This window comes from Petromyzon marinus, unplaced genomic scaffold (genome assembly GCF_048934315.1).
Source record: "Petromyzon marinus isolate PM22_M1 ecotype Great Lakes invasive population unplaced genomic scaffold, UKy_Petmar_22M1.pri1.0 PM_G_Scaffold_10, whole genome shotgun sequence".
Taxonomy (NCBI): Eukaryota; Metazoa; Chordata; class Hyperoartia; order Petromyzontiformes; family Petromyzontidae; genus Petromyzon; species Petromyzon marinus.
Window position 1 is genome coordinate 1,128,234 of NW_027422651.1, and position 19,611 is coordinate 1,147,844.

The 19,611-nt window shown below is 45.8% G+C and overlaps 1 protein-coding gene across 1 annotated transcript in view; it reads left to right on the forward strand.

The window, feature by feature from the left end:
• Positions 1-8,392, forward strand: part of LOC142908618 (uncharacterized) — a 61,132-nt gene extending 52,740 nt beyond the window's left edge. Inside the window, exon 4 of the mRNA XM_076059385.1 lies at positions 8,369-8,392. Coding sequence (XP_075915500.1) covers positions 8,369-8,392 — 24 coding nt within the window. The remainder of the gene's footprint in view (positions 1-8,368) is intronic.
• Positions 8,393-19,611: the final 11,219 nt, after the last annotated feature.

The following is a 19,611-nucleotide window of genomic DNA, read 5'->3' on the forward strand; positions in this document are numbered from 1 at the left end:
GAGAAACCCTTCAGGTGCACTCTGTGCGGGATCGCGTTTGCACAGTCACCACATCTTAAAGTACACCAGAGAACACACACGGGAGAGAAACCCTTCAAGTGCAGTGTGTGCGTGAAGGCGTTTGCACATTCATCTGATCTTGTAAAACACCAGAGAACACACACAGGAGAGAAACCCTTCAAGTGTACTCTGTGCGAGAAGCCGTTTGCAGATTCATCAAATCTTCAAGTACACCAGAGAACACAAAAGCATCACAAGGAGCGGAGTCTGAAGTCAGCTTGTGAAAGTCAAAGTGCCTCAATGAGCCCATCCCTCATGAAACAAGAACCGGACGAAAATCCCAGCTTGGACACTTTTAAAGGTATAAAGGTGAAATATGAAGAGGTGAAGGTGAAATATGAAGAGGTGATGGTGAAATGTGAAGAAGTGATGAGCGAAGAAGTGAAGGTAAAATGTGAAGATGAAGATTCAACTCCAAAATGGGACCTTCACAACGTGAAGCAGGAGGAGAATTCTGACTGTGAGGCAGAGTGAGGCAACTCCCAGCAGTTTGTGGAAGTGGAGGTGTGGGTGGACTTGCTCCTAGACAATACAAAGTCAAGTGGAGACCCGGTAGATGTGTAAGCCAGAGACGATGTCACTACAATAGATGCATCTTTGTCACAGGCCTTTCATGACAAGAATGTGAAGTTGAACACTTTGTGGGCCTGTGGGTTGGGTAGATCTCTAACCAGGAGCAAGAGCCAATAAGCTCCTAAGCATTCACTATGTTATAATAATTGCTTTTACATGGTGCTGGCTTAACCGCCTCAGCAACTCGGAGTTTTGTGCCGTACCTCGTCTGAAACACTCGAAGAGCATCCCCAAGTAGCAGCTGCCCCTGTGTGGCATAAGGTGGTGGCCCTGCACCGGCCTGCATGTGGACAAGAGCCTGTCCGTAGGGGGCGATGATTGATGCGTCATCTCAGTTGTGTAGTTTTTAGGTAATGTTTAGAATTTGCTACATTTTCACTTAGACGCCAGCATGCAATGGCCTACTCGTTTTGAATGACACAATAGTATGTTTTACATACACTCTGAAGCAGACTGCAACTTTTTTTTAAAGTTTCTTGTTAATACGATGTAACGTGATGCAGTATATTTCACTGCAGTAATCCAATTTTGTTAATATGCCTGTCAATTTAGAATGTATACTTGTCTGGTTTTGTGCATACTTGTAACATTTGATCTGTAAGGGTCAAACATTGAATAAGTGATGTTAGGACAAAGTGCGTGTGTGTTTGAAAGTAACCTGTACGGAGAACTCAGGTGTGACCCGTTCTTGTGATACAGGTCAAACGGTGTTTTTGTGTTCCACGAAGCATCTGGAGCAACTCATTGTCTTTGAAATAGGTGGCACACTCGGATCATTCATCAGTTACAAGGCATACCACTTAAAAGTTACACGTATAGGAGGAGGTACATTCTCTACAACACGAATTGTAGTTTTGTCTTACGTGTTGAGGCCACGTGATGTGTCGAAGGCTCTCTGCCAGCTCAGGACAGACCCAAGTTGCCATGTGCTCAATAAGATGACTGACAGAGGCACCACTGCACCGACTTGGTGTGGCCGACGCTCCGCTCGTTGTCGTGAGCGTCGCTCATCCGCCCTCCGTTGTTACTGGAGGGCGACTGCCTCCAACTGCCCAGCAGCGTGCTTCACGAGCCTCCTCCACAGAGGCCGATCTTGACACCGCTGGTACCAGTCATCGGCAAGCCCACTCAGCTCCACATCCTTCTTGTACAGCATCAGTCCATACATCTTTAAGAGGGTTATCGAAATGCCATGCTACAGACAGATGGGCAGATATGAACGAACAGAGCTAATGCATTAACATCTCAACCTTGGTTGGAAAGCGTTAAAAAGGAATGTCTTATTTGACCTGAACTGCATATTGATTGATTTGAGTTAAGGACAATAAAAAATAACTAATACAGAGATCGTGCACTCACATCAGTCTGGGTTAGCACGTGAGAGGACCTCCTGTAATACTATGATCTTACCAGATACGGAGACAAATTGGCATTAATGCAGATTTGAGGCTATGCGGATGGCTTTGAACCCTAAGCACCCTTCAATGGTAATGCACATAATAGAGACATGCTTTGTTCACTTTTCTAAACCCATGCTTTTAAAATAATCTCAAGCAATTTTCTCTGCCAGTCATTGCCTGATCTTATTGCACACAAACACACACTCACATACTCACACACACACAAAGATCCCCCGTACAGGCGTCAACAGACTGCTGGGGCAAGTGCTGTTAGCGAGCACCTATGAAGGCTGGCACGGCACACGGGGGTGGGTAGCCAGCACCGCGCCCGGCCGCCTTTGTATCCCGAGTGGCGATGCTCACATCACACTGGGTACTCAGTTTTAGGCTGAGTCGACCTAGGGAAGGCCCAGGACCAGTTCAGATAATCGTCACTGGCGGTGTTGGCCGTGAGCGGGAAACGATCCCAGGTCTCCGGGTTCGTAGCACAGCGTAGCGCTAACCGCTGCCCTACCGCTCGTACAAAGATACGTTTAAACACGCGCACGCAAATACACATTCTGTTTGACTAACACTTCTTTCAAACCGTACGTAGCCAAACATTTCCGTTGTAGAGTTTCTGGATAATGTTTGGAATTACCACAATTTTAACCGTGACACCAACATGCAATGACCTGTGCGTTGTGAGTGACACAATACTCTGTTTTACATCCGCCTTGAAGCAGAACAGCGCATATTGTGGTGAATGTTACTGGGGTAGCCAGGTGTGCCTGTCGGATTTGAACTTTGAACCTCTGCAACAAATAGAGTATGCGCTACCATATTCCTGGTTCTTTCGGTAAAGTCACGTAGATAGAAAACAAAAAATAAACAAAATAAAAGATCAAAAAGATACAAATAAATAAAAATAATACATTTAAAAAAATAAATTGATGAGAAGATGCCATGGGTCGACTGACTTGAGATGACTGGCCAATGCACCGCCCGTACACACACAGTGTGTACGTACACACAATAATGTCCACGTTGTTGCTGAGTTCACGCACCCAAGGGAGGGGGCAATGGAAAATGAAGCTAAATCAACTTAAACTCCATCCCCGCTCTGTGACGTCACCACTCAGCATGACCTCATCGGCATGAAGTGCCAGCGGGAGGTGTACCTCGCTAGTGACGTCGTCACCAAGGTATTCACACTCCCCCCAACCCCGTCCACCGCGCTCTTGAACGTGACGTCACCTCCTCTGGGGTCACTGCCGTTATCGTTCCAGTGCCAATCCTGATTTGGGCAAAGCTACGCCCAGTGACTGGCAGCTCATTAACATAATGTATTCGTTAAAGCCGCCGCGAGTTTATTGCGATGGGTTCAGCACCTACGATATATCGCATGGTACATTAACATAATTGAATCATACTCTAATTTATTTATTTACGGAGCAGCTCAATGGTGGGAGGAGCGTGTCTCGTTTCCCGTAAGTGACGTCATGCCACCTGCTGCCGCGTGATGTCACGAGGTAACAGGAAGCTTCCTGCGCTGAAATCCGAGATGAGAAATTCTCATTGCGATTGTGGTTGTTGTGGTTGTGGTGGTTGTTGTTGTTTACCAAGGTAGAGCCTCGCTCTCTCTCCTAGGGATGTCAGTTGAGTAACAGCGAGCATGGGAATCGATGTCCAGGTTAGAAGTTTACAACGCGGGGCCTAGCCACGCGGGGCCTTGCCTCCTGCCTTCGCCTGATTGCGTTTACTTTAATTATCTCTCTTAAGTTTAATTTGTCTTCACCCGGCTCGCCACTTTGTAACTTTGTTTTATTGTAAATATTCATGCAGTTTTTATTTTCTTTTGTTACCAGGCCAAGCCCGCTTGAGCTGCTATACCGCTCTTGTTATCAGAAGCGACCTGCCCACAACAAGAATAACAACAACAAGGTGGGACTTGATAATTATTTTTTTTACCCTTTTATCTGGCGACAAAACTGACACCTTTTTTTACAAGGAGTCATGTTCACATTGACCACAATACCTGCGGTCGGAACGCAAACACAAAACAACAACTCTGATAATGTATTGGCACTGTCCTTGAAATTGATTGGTCCACACCCGAGACAGCTTTCTTTAGAGCCTCCTCTCACGTTGGTGTTGGACCAGAAGACGCCAAAAAGAAAGCTGTCTCGGGCGTGGACCAATTAATTTCAAGGACAGTGCCATATACATTATCAGAGTTGTTTTGTGTTTGCGTTCCGACCGTAGGTATTGTGGTCAATGTAAACATGACTCCTTGTAAAAAAGGTGTCAGTTTAGTTGCCAGATAAAAGGGTAAAAAAACAATTATCATATTTTGTTACTGGCAAATGAGGTTCCCAATGGTGTAAGGTGGGGCTTGTCAACAGCGTGGTGGTGTTCACTCTAGACGCTTAGTGGTGTTCACTCTAGATGCTTGGCGGTGTTCACTCTCGATGCGGGGTGGTGTTCACTCTAGACACGTGGTGGTGTTCACTCTAGACACGTGGCGGTGTTCACTCTAGACGTGTGGTGGTGTTCACTCTAGATGCGTGGCGGTGTTCACCCTAGACATGTGGTGGTGTTCACTCTAGACACGTGATGGTGTTCACTCTAGACACGTGGTGGTGTTCACTCTAGACGCTTAGTGGTGTTCACTCTAGACACGTGGTGGTGTTCACTCTAGACACGTGGTGGTGTTCACTCTAGACACGTGGTGGTGTTCACTCTAGATGCGTGGCGGTGTTCACTCTAGACATGTGGTGGTGTTCACTCTAGACACGTGGTGGTGTTCACTCTAGACACGTGGTGGTGTTCACTCTAGACGCGTGGCGGTGTTCACTCTAGACATGTGGTGGTGTTCACTCTAGACACGTGGTGGTGTTCACTCTAGACATGTGGTGGTGTTCACTCTAGACTCGGGGTGGTGTTCACTCTAGACCAGTGGTTCTTAACCTGGGTTCGATCGAACCCCAGGGGTTCGGTGAGTCGATCTCAGGGGTTCGGCAGAGCCCCCGCCACGGAGGTCCGGACACACTTGAATTATTGTGTAAATTTGTGATGACACACACGGCCCGCTTGGCCATCACTGGCTGCAGATGATCATGTTACACTGCTTGGCCAATCAGCGCTGCGGGGAATTTAGTGCATACTCAGTAGTCAACGTGTGACTGTTGTTGTCGTACGTCGTGTGATTTCTTTAATATTTTATCCATACTAACTATGTCGGGCAAAAGAAGAAAGTGGTCGGACGAATATGTACAACATGGATTCTCATGTATCACGGAACGTGATGGGAGTGAGCGTCCTATCTGCATGATTTGCAACGCCAAGTTGAGCAACTCTAGTCTTGCACCGGTAAAACTAAGGGAACACTTCTTGAAGCTGCATGGAGACGGGGAATACAAGAACACAACACTTGCTGAATTCAGGGTGAAGAGAGCCAGATTCGATGAAAGGGCCACTCTGCCTGCTCTTGGATTTGTACCTGTTAACAAACCGATCCTGACAGCATCGTACGAAGTTGCTTACCTGATCGCAAAGCAGGGCAAGCCACACACCATTGGTGAAACACTTGTGAAACCAGCTGCATTAAAGATGGCGAATCTGATACTCGGAACAGCGGCCGAAGGTAAATTATCCCAAATTCCCCTTTCAAATGACACCGTCAGTGACAGAATAGAAGACATGAGTAAAGACATCTTGGCTCAAGTAGTCGCGGATCTGATTTCAAGCCCGGCAAAATTCAGCCTTCAACTCGACGAAACCACAGACGTTTCTGATCTAAGCCAGCTTGCTGTTTTTGTACGCTATGTGAAAGACGACATGATAAAAGAAGAGTTTTTATTTTGTAAGCCTCTTACAACAACAACGAAGGCAGCCGATGTGAAGAAGCTTGTGGATGACTTCTTCAGAGACAACAATCTTTCATGGGATATGGTTTCTGCAGTTTGTACGGACGGAGCTCCAGTCATGCTGGGAAGAAAGTCTGGTTTTGGTGCGCTAGTAAAGGCCGATGCACCACACATCATTGTGACGCATTGTATTCTGCACAGGCATGCGTTGGCAACAAAAACCTTACCTCCAAAAATGGCAGAAGTATTAAAAACTGTGGTGGAATGTGTGAACTATGTGCGAAAAAGTGCTCTGAGGCACCGCATCTTCAGTGAGCTGTGTAAAGAAATGGGCTCTGAATTTGAGGTACTTCTGCTCCATTCTAATATTCGGTGGTTATCCCGGGGACAGGTGCTGAATCGTGTTTTTGCCATGCGTGTGGAATTAGCCCTGTTTTTGCAAGAGCACCAACACTGCCATGCAGATTGCTTCAAAAATCCTGAGTTCATTCTCATTTTAGCGTACATGGCTGATATATTCGCAGCTCTCAATCATCTCAATCAGCAGATGCAGGGTGGTGGAGTCAATATCATGGAAGCGGAAGAACACCTGAAGGCTTTTCAAAAAAAGCTACCGTTATGGAAACGACGAACAGAGAACAATAACTTCGCAAACTTCCCGCTTCTGGACGACTGTGCAAGTAAGATCGAAGATGTGTCTGGAATCGGAGATATTTCTGTATCCACGGAACTGAAGCAAACAATTGCCACGCACTTAGATGAGCTTGCAAAGTCTCTCGACGGATATTTCCCTACAAGAGAGTCATATCCAGCATGGGTGAGACAGCCGTTCACGTTTGCTGTTGAAACAGCAGATGTCAATGATGAATTCCTCGACGAAATCATTGAAATTCAGCAGAGCCAGGTTCAACAGCAACTCTTCAGAACAACAACGCTCTCAACGTTTTGGTGTCGACAAATGAACAAGTATCCAGTTATGGCTAAGAAAGCCCTGGATTTTTTTATACCATTTGTTACAACATATCTTTGTGAGCAATCCTTTTCGAGGATGCTGGACATAAAAACGAAGAAAAGGAACAGACTTTGCTGTGAAAATGACATGAGAGTGGCACTTGCCAAGGTGAAGCCACGCATATCTGAACTGATCTCTCAAAGGCAACAGCAGAAGTCACTTTGATTTCCAGGTATGTAATTTGTTGTGAGTTTATGCATTGTGTTGGTTTTATTCTTTGAACAAGGTAATGTTCATGCACGGCTCATTTTGTGTACCAGTAAAAAACATATCTATGTCTTGAATTTGAAAAAAATCACATTTTATTTTTCACTAAAGAGGGGTTCGGTGAATGCGCATATGAAACTGGTGGGGTTCGGTACCTCCAACAAGGTTAAGAACCACTGCTCTAGATGCGTGGCGGTGTTCATTCTCTACATGTAGAGGGGAGACCGGGGGTTCGGGAAGGAAATCCACACGACCACGGGGAGAGAGACACGCAGCCTCGGTTGTGTTGATTGATCCTCAATTAACTACTTGGTGGAGTGAGGAAGCATTAATACTGAGCAGGTGAAGGTGGCCAGGCGTGGGTCTGGACACACCACCACCTGTGAACCATGCCAGTGTGTGACAGTGGTGGAGCCAGTGGGGGGTGGGGTGGCACGTGCCCCCCCAACGATTCGATCTAAATCCCTCATTTTGATAAGATCATTGGGGTTTATTAGTAATAAGCTTCGCTACCCAGCTTCGCCCGGGACTTGGATTCTTGTTTTTGGTTAACTTCGCATTCCCTTCTATTTCACTGAAAAACCCTGGAAAAAATTGATGCTTGCAAGAAAGAAAAAAGCCGAAACAAATCAATTTACCTAAATCGGATGTTTTCACTCAAGGAAATTCAACCTTAACCCACTTCTACGTAAGGTCGATTTTGGCCACTCGGGGAAGGGAATAATGACGTGGCGAGCTGAAAATAGTCATGTTCACTTAGAAATTCCAGACAGCGTTAGCTGTGCAAATTTTCACGACGCCAGAGCTCAGCGTTGGAGAGGTTTTTGTTGCTTCACACAAACAAAAAGATGGAATGTTCTGCTTCATATTTAAGATAGCAGTTCTACTCGTTCTTCGCACGGAGGATATGTATTGAACTCCCAAGAAACCAATGGCTTCATCGGCCAGGAGCGAAGCGCCACCTAAAATCTCCCGGCACGCTGTTAACAGCTCTAAGCATTGCAGAGCGCTTAACTCAGAGGTGTTGCGGGTTGACGCCAGACACTTCATGGTCATTTCCCCCCCCCCCCAAAAAAAAATACAAAATACTTTTTACATTTTTTACATTGTGTACAGTATGGAACATACCCACATGCCAAATTTCAAGTGCGTGGCACGTTGGGAAGTATGCTAAACATTTCGAACAGACAGACGTATCCACACATTTCCCTTTCATATATATAGATAAATCAGCATTTTGCGACCCCCACTGCCACCGTGTGGCATAGTATTACGTGCCGGGGACTCTATGAGAGGACAACAGTCTGAGTCCATAATTGGCAATAAGTAACTGCAAAGCAGTTGTAAGTGAGTCACAGAATGTTGCGCAGTTGCGTATACAGTACACGACTTCCCTGAAGACAAACACCTTCAGCGAGCGCAATGCCGATCACACGCGTCGAATAAAAAGCAAGGGACAAGTCATTACTTACTAACAACTCCTTACTAACAACTCCTTACCAACTAACAACTCCTTACTAACAATTCCTTACTAACAACTCCTTACATACTAACAACTCCTTACTAACAATTCCTTACTAACAACTCCTATCATTTTTCATTGCTGGAGGGGTTGCCCCCCCTACCTGAAAATCCTGGCTTCGCCTCTTGAGTGTGTGACAGTGTCAAGTTTGTGTTTGCAGTAAAGTCTATTAACTCTATTGAGCACGGAGGTTATATCAAAACAGTAGTTTAGTTTTTGTTTTCCTCTGCAACTCTTTGTAAGAATGGAGTCAGGAAGTTAACACAGCACACACGTGCAGCTGAAGTCAGATCTGTTCATCCCAGCATTCAAGGACATCTGTGCCTGGCTTCACACCTCTAAGTTGCGATTGAACATTAATTTATGCATTTCTGCCGGACACAAGTAGTATTATTTTCAACACCCTTTGCAATGTCAGCTGAATTTAGCTCTCATAAATATTCCTTTTGAAGCCAGACAGCTGAAATTGTGTGCTCGGATTTTTTGGTGAACATTCATTTTGAAGATACGAGGGATTTCCAGGCATGTTTATAACCATTTGCCCTCTCATTGTGTGCCATAACAGCTCGTGTGATGAATTTGGGACACTTTTCCACTATATCATGAATATATATAGACGTGTAAGTCACGTGTTACTGTGTACGCCCAGTGACTGGCGGCTCATTAACATAATGATTCATTGAAGCCGTCGGGTTCAGCAGCCACGCTCCATCCCTCGACATATGGCTAGTGTACATTAACATAATTTATTCAGTTACAGAGCCGCTCATTATGGGAGGGGCGTGTCTCTTACCCCGGAAGTGACGTCATGTTACCTGCTTACCCACGTGACGTCGCGAAGTAACAGGAGGCTGCCGATCCACGCTTGCACTGAAATCCGAAGTGAGAAATTCTCATCGTTGTGGTGGTGGTGGTTGTTGTGGTGGTAGTTGTTGTTGTTGTTTACCAAGGTAGAGCCTCTCTCTCGTAGGGATGTCAGTTGAGTAGCAGTGAGCATGGGAATCGATGTCCAGGTTGGAACTTTACAACGCGGGGCCTAGCCACGCGGGGCCTTGCCTCCTGCCCCCGCCTGATTGCGTTCACTTTAATAATCTCGCTTAAGTTTAATTTGTCTTCACCCGGCTCGCCACTTTGTAACTTTGTTTTATTGTCAATATTCACGCAGTTTTTATTTTCTTTTGTTACCAGGCCAAGCCCGCTTGAGCTGCTATACCGCTCTTGTCATCAGAAGCGACCTGCCCACAACAACACAAGGTGAGGCTTTGTCAACGTGTGTGAATGTTTTGACTTAAAACTTTCGTGACTGCAAGAATTAATATTCTTGGTTCTTTCGGTAAAGTCACGTAGATAGAAAATAAAATAAAAATAACATTATAAATTAAATGAAAAATAAATTTTTTAAAATAAAGCAAAAAACCCACGACGTTTCGATCGCAACACAAATGGTCTGTATCTTCAATTCCAGACATCCCGCCATCAAATTCACCATGGAAGTGGAGAAAGATGGCAAGCTACCATTCTTAGATGTTCTGTTTGAGAGGAGACCTGATGGCTCATTGGGGCATTCTGTCTACAGGAAACCCACCCACACAGATTCCTACTTGAAACCTGATTCCCACCACCACCCAGCCCAAAAGAATTCTCTCATCAAAACTTTATACCATAGGGCTCATTGCATTTCGGACCAACACCACCTGACCAGTGAATTAAAACATGTACACCTGGCCCTCAAAAGGAATGGTTACTCTGACCGTACCATCCGCCAAGCTCTTTCTCCCTCCATACAGAAACAACCACTTGATACTCCGGTCAAAACCATCACACTACCATATATAGCAGGCGTTACTAAAAAGATTTCCAAAATTCTTAACAAACACAAGATCCAGGTCCGGTTCAATACAGTACACAAAATTCGTGATCTGATCCCATCCGTGAAGGATGTCATTCCTGACTTACAGTGTTGTATATGCCCCCCTTTCCATCTTAATATTAACAAGTAATTTTTCAATACATATAGATACATATTTCTATTGTTTCTTTTAATTTTAATAATGAATAAAAACACCAAACCAGGCCTCAGCATGGCATGTGGAGGTCATATTTACCTTGACCCACTAACACGATTTTGACGTTCAGAGCCCTCCCAGGGTCAGAGGGAGCAGATAGAGAGCAGAGCGCAGCGGATTGCAAAGGGCTGACGTAAACACAAAGCCAGGGTCACTGGGAGGTTGCGTTAGACTAGATCTAGTTAAGTCAAAAAAGCTAATTGGTTCTGCATTACTATTAAAGTAACTTAAAGTCGGAATTTAACAACAGGGTAGGCTAAAGTTATTGATCTTCACACCCACTTCAATTGAACCCTGCCACAAGCTACGTCAATGTAACCATCACCCGTCTATTAATTTAATATGAAATGTATTTACATATTTTAATAATTTCTATACGACTTGACCCGAAGCCTAACAATCAGGTTTTCCTAAGTCAACATGAATGCTCTAGCCTCCACCCATACGCAAATAATAAGCCGGGTTAAAGTAAGAGTAGAGAGGAAAAGAAATGCAAGCGAACAGCAAAACTGCAACGTAAGCAAAGGGCGATGTTAAACCCAGGGTCGGAGAGAAAGGGAAATCCCGGCCGTCTTTGTATCCCTGCAGCACGGGGTAGGAGTGTGTATACGCTCGGGGAAACACGAGTCAAACACCACAACAGGAAGCTGACCCAGACCTTGGATTAATACAGAATCATAACTGTGGAACTCTGATGAAATGAAATGTTAACTTAAAACTTTTTAACCATTTCTTTGTGCGTCGGTGAAAGTCGGAGGGAATATCGCCCCTCCCTCCAGGTTGTGCACCCAGACAGAGAGGTGCCTTCGAGACAATTTATAACATTTGATTGTTTTACTTGTGGGTTTTATGGTAGGAGTATGACAACGGAATATACCGTCGGTGATGCACAAGGACACACACTGACACACGTACGGACACACACACGGACGCAGATACATACGGACAAATCCTGACACAGCAAAAATCGAAAGAAACCCCGCCTTGTGGGCAGGATCCGAGTGAAGGGATTTTTGGGCATAAAAAGAGGATCCTGAGCATTGAAACCTCAGTTCGACAGGAGTGGGTCGGCTCACCAGAGTTCGACCGGGGGGGGGGGTCGGCTCACCAGAGTTCGACCGGGGGGGGTCGACTCTCGGGAGACAGTTCGACTCGGAGGAGTTCAACTCGAGGGAGTTCGACCAGGGGGGTCGGCTCACCAGAGTTCGACCAGGGGGGTCGGAACTCGGGGAGTTCGACTCGGAGGAGGTCGGAACGCGGGGAGTTCGACCAGTGGGTCGGCTCAGGAGCAACAGGTCGCCAGCCGGCGAGCTGCAGAGCAGGGGGCGGCGAGCAGAAGCCAAAGTGGCCCCGTCGCTACCCACTGACGTTGGCAAGACTCGCAGGGTAGTGAGGCGTCACCTAGTGTGATTTCAAAGAGCAGAAAGACAGAGTATTGCTGATTCTACATTGAGTCCAGCTGCAGAGCGACCGACGCACCAAGCAAGAGCTTCTGCAAACCAGAGCAAGAGCACGTGCGACTTGAGTCATCCAGCAGTGGAGAAAAACCTGCTTTCAGCAAACCAGCAACGAGCACGTTCGAGTTCTCCACCCAGAGAGAGGGAGCGTGCCGATGCAGCTCATCCAACAGCGGAGAGAAACTGCTGTCAGCGAACCAGCACGAGCGTGATCGCGCAGCTCATCCAGCAGTGGAGAGAGGTGTCCACTGAGCAGAACTGAGAGCGATCAAGCAACTCTCCCCCGTGGACAGAGGCTGGCTGCTGCGTGGAGGAGGGCGGCGATTCGTATGATGCACTCCCACACACCTCACCGCTCTAAAGGGAGCGAGGCTACTTCTCCTACAAGCGATGCCAACTTCAGCGTATGGCAACGCAAAGAATTAATTCCAAACACTGACTATTCAAAACAATTCATATCACTCAAACATACACAGGTCCTTAACCAGAAGCGAACACTCAAGTCCGTGAACCATCTGGCTGTGGAAGCATCGATCATGTGATAACAGTCCGTCATTTATAAGTATATTCATAATTTCCCTCTTTAATATTTTGTTTTGGACTGTGCTTCTAATCGCATAAGTTACCAACCGATCCATCAATACGAATTAACCCTTGGCACCTTCGCCACGGAGCTACGCTCCCGGGGAGGAATCGTGCTAAACCGATTTTCTGATCATACAATCTTATTCACGAATTAATTAATTAATCTCCCGTGAGATAACACGTTCCGCCGCATACCCTCACACTAAGCCATTTCGGGAATCTTATAGTCTGTCCGGTAGATCTGTTGTTACATTTATGCCTTTGGAAGTAATAACTGTTTGATTGTCTTTTTATATGAATACCGTTGCATGTTAATCAATCGCCTGTGATAATGTGCTGACCATTTCAAGCATAATGTATAAGCTTTTGTGTAGCATAGCATTTGCATGTCCTGACTCTCTCACTAACAGCAATCGCTTTATGCGGGGTCCATGTGTTATCAAAGTGAAATCGTACAGTCGTTGATGATACTGTCTTGATACCGTGTGGATACCGTGTTGAAGTTCCGAGATTGAGAGTTCACATACATATTATAGTTAAGGTTTAATTAGAAAATAAATTGATTAATACAGAGGTGGTCGTGTGATTCTTTCCTGAAATTTTTGCATAAGATCTGTATCCTGCGACGAGATATGAACTCGGGAACCTAAACTATAAACACACCAATCCACACTCATTAAACGTTAAAGCGAATGATATGAACTTGGGACCTAAAATATGAACACTCGGGGAGTGTTAAAGCGAGAATCATTGTATTATGCTGATCAATAATACGAAGTTAGACAACGAGGCCGAATTGACACTAGCGTAACTGCACACGATTGATTGCGCTATCCTGATTGATAACCCCACCTCGTCCACGAGGCGGGGCCTGATTATCATAAAGGCTATCATTAACACAACCACACCCACTCGTATAAATTAATACGATCACCTCTCTAATTAGCATAGTTACACGCATAATTACACGAATTAACATAATTTTGGATTAATTATGCAAATTTCGAATTTCATTTAATTTTAATTATTTTTCATCAATTTTCACACACCCACATGTACAACAACAGTACCCCGGGGTTTACAAATTGAGTTGTACCTGCAGTGATTGCTATATCGGGGAGACAAAGCGACATGTCTCTGACCGAATTCGCGAGCACAAATCAGATTTGAAACACGGCAAAACGAATTCTTCTGCCGTGGCTGATCACTGCTACAACGCTGTGGGGGATCACGATATAATTTTCTCCGATACCAAGGTTCTTTGCAAACCCACGGGTTTTTATCAGAGATTTGTTCATGAGGCAATTCAGATCTACAAACACAGACACAATTTCAACCGAGAAGATGGTTTCAAATTAAGCAACCATTGGAAAGATGTTCTAAATCGAACTAAACATTAAACTAATTTCAATGGTACAGTATATTTTTCAAGTAGTGGTACCCCAAACTTTCGCAGCTCTTATAAATTCCCTTTTCACACCATCAATAGGTAAACTCCCCCTCTCCCCCTCCCCCCCCCCCCCCCCGCGCCAAACGGCAAGTCCACCGGCACGTACACCACCTCTTTTCTAAAATCGGCCAATCAAATGCTAATTTTTATGATAATTTCTTTGTCAGAACACCTTGTTTGCTCGCACACAGTTTAAAGGTCCGCAGTCTGAGCGTGGTTGTGTTTCGCTAAATTCTCCTGTTTGATTTGTACTAGGTGCATCGGTGAATGTATATGCTCTTACTTTAACATAGCTATTTCTGTGACCAGTTACAAGCTAATCACTCAGCTATTTCAATGCTAAATTCTATGATAATTCCTTTGTCAAGGGGTGCCTCTGTGGATGTGTATACTTTAACTTAGCTATTTCAATGAGCCATTTCAATGCTAAATTATATGCTAATTCCTTTGTCAAGGCGCTTTGTTTTCTTCTCACACAGCTTAAAGGTCGTGATCTAAGCGTGGCTTCTCCCACTCCAGCGCTGTCCTTCAGACAGTCTCGTCCCTTCACCTGATGAAGGCCGCTTGTGTTGTGGCCGAAACGTCGTGATTTTTTGTTATTTTATTTTCACCTACGTGACTTTACCCAATAGAACCAAAGAGTATGGATCCTAGCAGTCACGAAAGCTTTAAATCTAGAAAAGGCACAGTACTGCTTATTATCAAGGCTATTGTAAATTTGATTCAAAGAGTCTAATGCAGCAGATGTGGTGCTGGATTTTTTCCGGAACCCAGATTGTTTTAGATCTAGTAGATTGTTGGTGGACAGGAAACTGCTAATTTGGTAGTTCAAAAAATTTTCTAAAATTTTCATCAATGGGGACAAAATTGAGATTGGTCGGTAGTTATTGGGATCATCTTTAGGGCCCCCTTTGTGAAGTGGACGGACATAGGAATGATTCCATTCTAGAGGAACTGATGCTTCTTTGATGGACAGGTTGAAAATATGGGCTATAGGTTTGTACATTAGGTGACCAACAGTTAGTAGAGCAAAGACGGGAAAACTATTTGCTCCGGTAGAGGAGGACCCTTTGAGGTAGGACAGTTGTTTCAGAACATTACTTTCGTGGATTAGTTGGAAACTAAATTCGTTTAATGTTTGGACAGGGGTGTAGGAATTTGCAGGAGCAGGGGTGACTCCCAATACATTATCAAAAAGATTACCAGCTTCAGAAAAATGAAGGTTAAAATTGTCAACTATTTTTTGGGGATCCGCATTTCGGTGAAGCTCAACGGGCAGATTTTCTGTTTTAGATGCCTTTTCGATAGATTTGATTGTTTTCCAAAAATCCTGGCATTTCCATGTGATTCCAGGAGAGTGGAGGAAAAGTAGGCATTTTTTGCATGCCGTATTTTTTACGCATCTATTCCTTAAAATCCTGTATTCTAGCCAGTCATTTGCCAAATTACTTTTCTGAGCACATGCCCAAGCCTTGTCCCTAGTTTTCATGAGCTTTGTAATCAAAGGATCATACCATGGTGGGCGGTTGCCTTTAGTTTTAAATCTAACCAACGGAGCATGTTTGTTAAGAATTTGGAGAAACGTGTACCTGAAAGTCTGCCAAGCCGTAGTCAGGTTGGGGATATCACAGACCTTATCAGTATCCGAGTGAAGCACATCATTAGTAAATGCCTGAGAGCTGAAGTGCCTCATAGAGTGCTTCTCAACCATTTTAGGGGGGGCTTTGGGTCTGGCTGATGATCTCACACCCAGAACACCAGTCAGTGCGAAATTGTGAGGGGCATTTGTCAATAGGACGTCAAGCAGAGTTGACTGTCCCGGATTTTTTAGGTTGGGTCTTGTGGGGACATTTATTAATTGAAACATGTTAAATTCATCTGTAAAATTTGTGGCCACGGCCGGCGGGTTTAGCCAATTCCAATTTAGATCACCCACTAAAATTATTTCACCTTTAGGGAGGCCCCCAAAAAGCTCTCTCAGTGCCGATGCAGCTTCAACATCCTTCCCACAAGGCGGTCTATAGCAGCACACTACCAATATCTGTTGATTATTTGGGAGAGTTATTCTGAGAGCCAGACCTTCAAAGCAACATTTTTTAAACAAGGAGTGAGCTGGTGAACATGCAATAGTGTTACGAACATAGATGGCAATTCCACCTCCTTTAGATCCTCGGTCAAGCCGAAAAGGTTGTAGTTTTCAATCGTAATCTGCAAGTCATTGACGGCAGGAGTGAGATGTTTCTGTTAGGCAAAAAATGTCCGGGTCAAGATTTGCCACTTCTAGTTTTAGTTGACTTAATTTAATCACAAGCCCTCTGATGTTGACATGTAGACCACCAACACCTTTCCTGCCAGAAAAATCTACAGAATTATACGAGCTCTTTTCATTTGGGCCAGGATGAAGCTCAATACCACCCAGAAATAAGAAAAGTAGAATTAACAGTTTGCATAAGTATTTTCTGTGAAAGGATGAAGAGCGGCGAACCTTGGACGAATAGCAGCAGCTCGCAGATGGTGTTATTTTTAAGAGCAGAATGAAGTTTGGAAGGAGTGCTGGTGAAGTAATGGGACAAAGATAGGGTTTAAAAGGATACAATGATGGAGTGTAAAAGTGTCTATGAGCTGTTTCATTTGCAGGTGTAGTGGCAAGTCGAGCAACAAGTATTGACGCAAAATAACGAGGGTAGCCGTTTGTAGAGTTGAGTGTGGCACTAGATATGGCCGGGAGGGACAGCAGTAGGACACACAGCAGGAGAATTGCCATCTCTAAAATATCCGGGGTATACACAGATTTACACACAAGTGGAATAGAAAAAAATATATATACTTGTAGGCCGAGCGTGAGAAAAACGTCTTGCCGCACTCGTCACACATGCACGGCTTCTCGCCCATGTGCTAGGGTTTAACAGCGCCCACCCCCCTCTCCCAGACAGCAGATTCTTGGCTGTTGTGGGCTCGGCTGAACCGCTTGCACCACCTCCTTTCCCCGCCGCAGGATGGTGCTCGAGCTAGCCCTTCTTGAGCTCAGCCCACGACTGGAATGTCGTTTATTGGCCTCTCGTCTCTCTGCTGCCCGTCCAGACGGCCCTACTGAAGCCCACACAGGTGACTCTTCATTCACAACCCTTGGCCGTCTCGAATGATCTCCGTGAAGTTGTCCAGGATGGAGCACACGTCGTCCTTGAGCCGCTTGTTGAACGACTGCAGCAGCGCCTCCTTGCTCTGGGGCAGCGCCCGCGACATCTCGGGGGAGCAGTGGACGTAGCACGGCACTCCCTCAGGGCAGCAGTGGACGGAGCACAACCCTGCCTCAGGGCAGCAGAGGAGAGAGAGTCTGGCTCCCTCACGGCAGCGGTGGAGATAGTGCGGCTCTCCCTCAAGCCAGTAGTGGAGAGCACGGGGCTCCCTCCGGGCAGCAGTGGACGGGGCACGACCCTGCCTCAGGGCAGCAGTGGAGAGAGCACGGCTCTCCCTCAGGGCAGCAGCGGAGAGAGCACGACCCCACCCCAGGGCAGCAGTGGACAGAGCACGGCTCTGCCCCAGGGCAGCAGTGGAGAGAGCGCGGCTTTCCCTCAGGGCAGCAGTGGACGGAGCACGCACTAGGCCGCTACAGTAACTGGAAGCCCACGGCCCCACCCAGTTACGGCCGCCGGGAAAATGCTCATTTCTCTCTCAACTTTGCACTCCGAACGTCGTGTTGTTGTATCGTTCGTGTTTGGGGAGAGAGACACGGGGAGAGAGACACGGGGAGAGAAACACAAGGAGAGACACGGGAAAGAGACACGAAGAGACACTAGGAGACATACACGGGGAGAGAGACACGGGGAGAGAGACACGGGAAAGAGACAGAGACAACTAGGATACAGAGACACGGGGAGAGGCACTATTGGAGAGAGACACAAGGACAGAGACACGAGGAGAGAGACACGGGGAGACACAGACACAAGGAGAGGGACACGGGGAGAGAGACACGTGGTTGGGTAGTGACACACTTACTAAGTCCATTCAACTCTTCTCAACAGTACACACCAACACAGTGCGCAATATACACACTTCATATACACACATACATTATACATAGACCTATACACACACTTATACACATGATACACATATACACATGAACACATTATACACGCATGTACACATTATACACATACATAATACACACTTGTACACATTACCACATACATTATACACACACTTGTACACATTACACACATACATTATACACACACTTGTACACATTACACACATACATTATACACACGTGTACACATTATACACACGGCACACTAAATCACGATTAAAAATAATAAAATAAAAATTTGCAGCGACTCAAAGGGAGCGGACGGCCGAAAGCCTGCGGCCTAGCCCGTGTGGTGCAAAGCTACGCCCAGTGACTGGCGGCTCATTAACATAATGTGTCCGTTAAAGCTGTCGCGAGTTTATTGCGACGGGTTCAGCACCTACAATATGTATCGGATGGGACATTAACATAATTTAATCATACTCTATTTACGGAGCAGCTCATTGTGGGAGGGGCGTGTCTCGTTTTCCGGAAGTGACGTCATGTCACCTGCTGCCGCGTGACGTCACGAGGTAACAGGAAGCTATAGATCAGTGGTTCTTAACCTGGGTTCGATCGAACCCCAGGGGTTCGGTGAGTCGATCTCAGGGGTTCGGCAGAGCCCCCGCCACGGAGGTCCGGACACACTTGAATTATTGTGTAAATTTGTGATGACACACACGGCCCACTTGGCCATCACTGGCTGCAGATCATGCTACACTGCTTGGCCAATCAGCGCTGCGGGGAATTTAGTGCGTACTCAGTAGTCAACGTGTGACTGTTGTTGTCGTACGTCGTGTGATTTCTTTAATATTTTATCCATACTAACTATGTCGGGCAAAAGAAGAAAGTGGTCGGACGAATATGTACAACATGGATTCTCATGTATCACGGAACGTGATGGGAGTGAGCGTCCTATCTGCATGATTTGCAACGCCAAGTTGAGCAACTCTAGTCTTGCACCGGCAAAACTAAAGGAACACTTCTTGAAGCTGCATGGAGACGGGGAATACAAGAACACAACACTTGCTGAATTCAGGGTGAAGAGAGCCAGATTCGATGAAAGGGCCACTCTGCCTGCTCTTGGATTTGTACCTGTTAACAAACCGATCCTGACAGCATCGTACGAAGTTGCTTACCTGATCGCAAAGCAGGGCAAGCCACACACCATTGGTGAACCACTTGTGAAACCAGCTGCATTAAAGATGGCGAATCTGATACTCGGAACAGCGGCCGAAGGTAAATTATCCCAAATTCCCCTTTCAAATGACACCGTCAGTGACAGAATAGAAGACATGAGTAAAGACATCTTGGCTCAAGTAGTCGCGGATCTGATTTCAAGCCCGGCAAAATTCAGCCTTC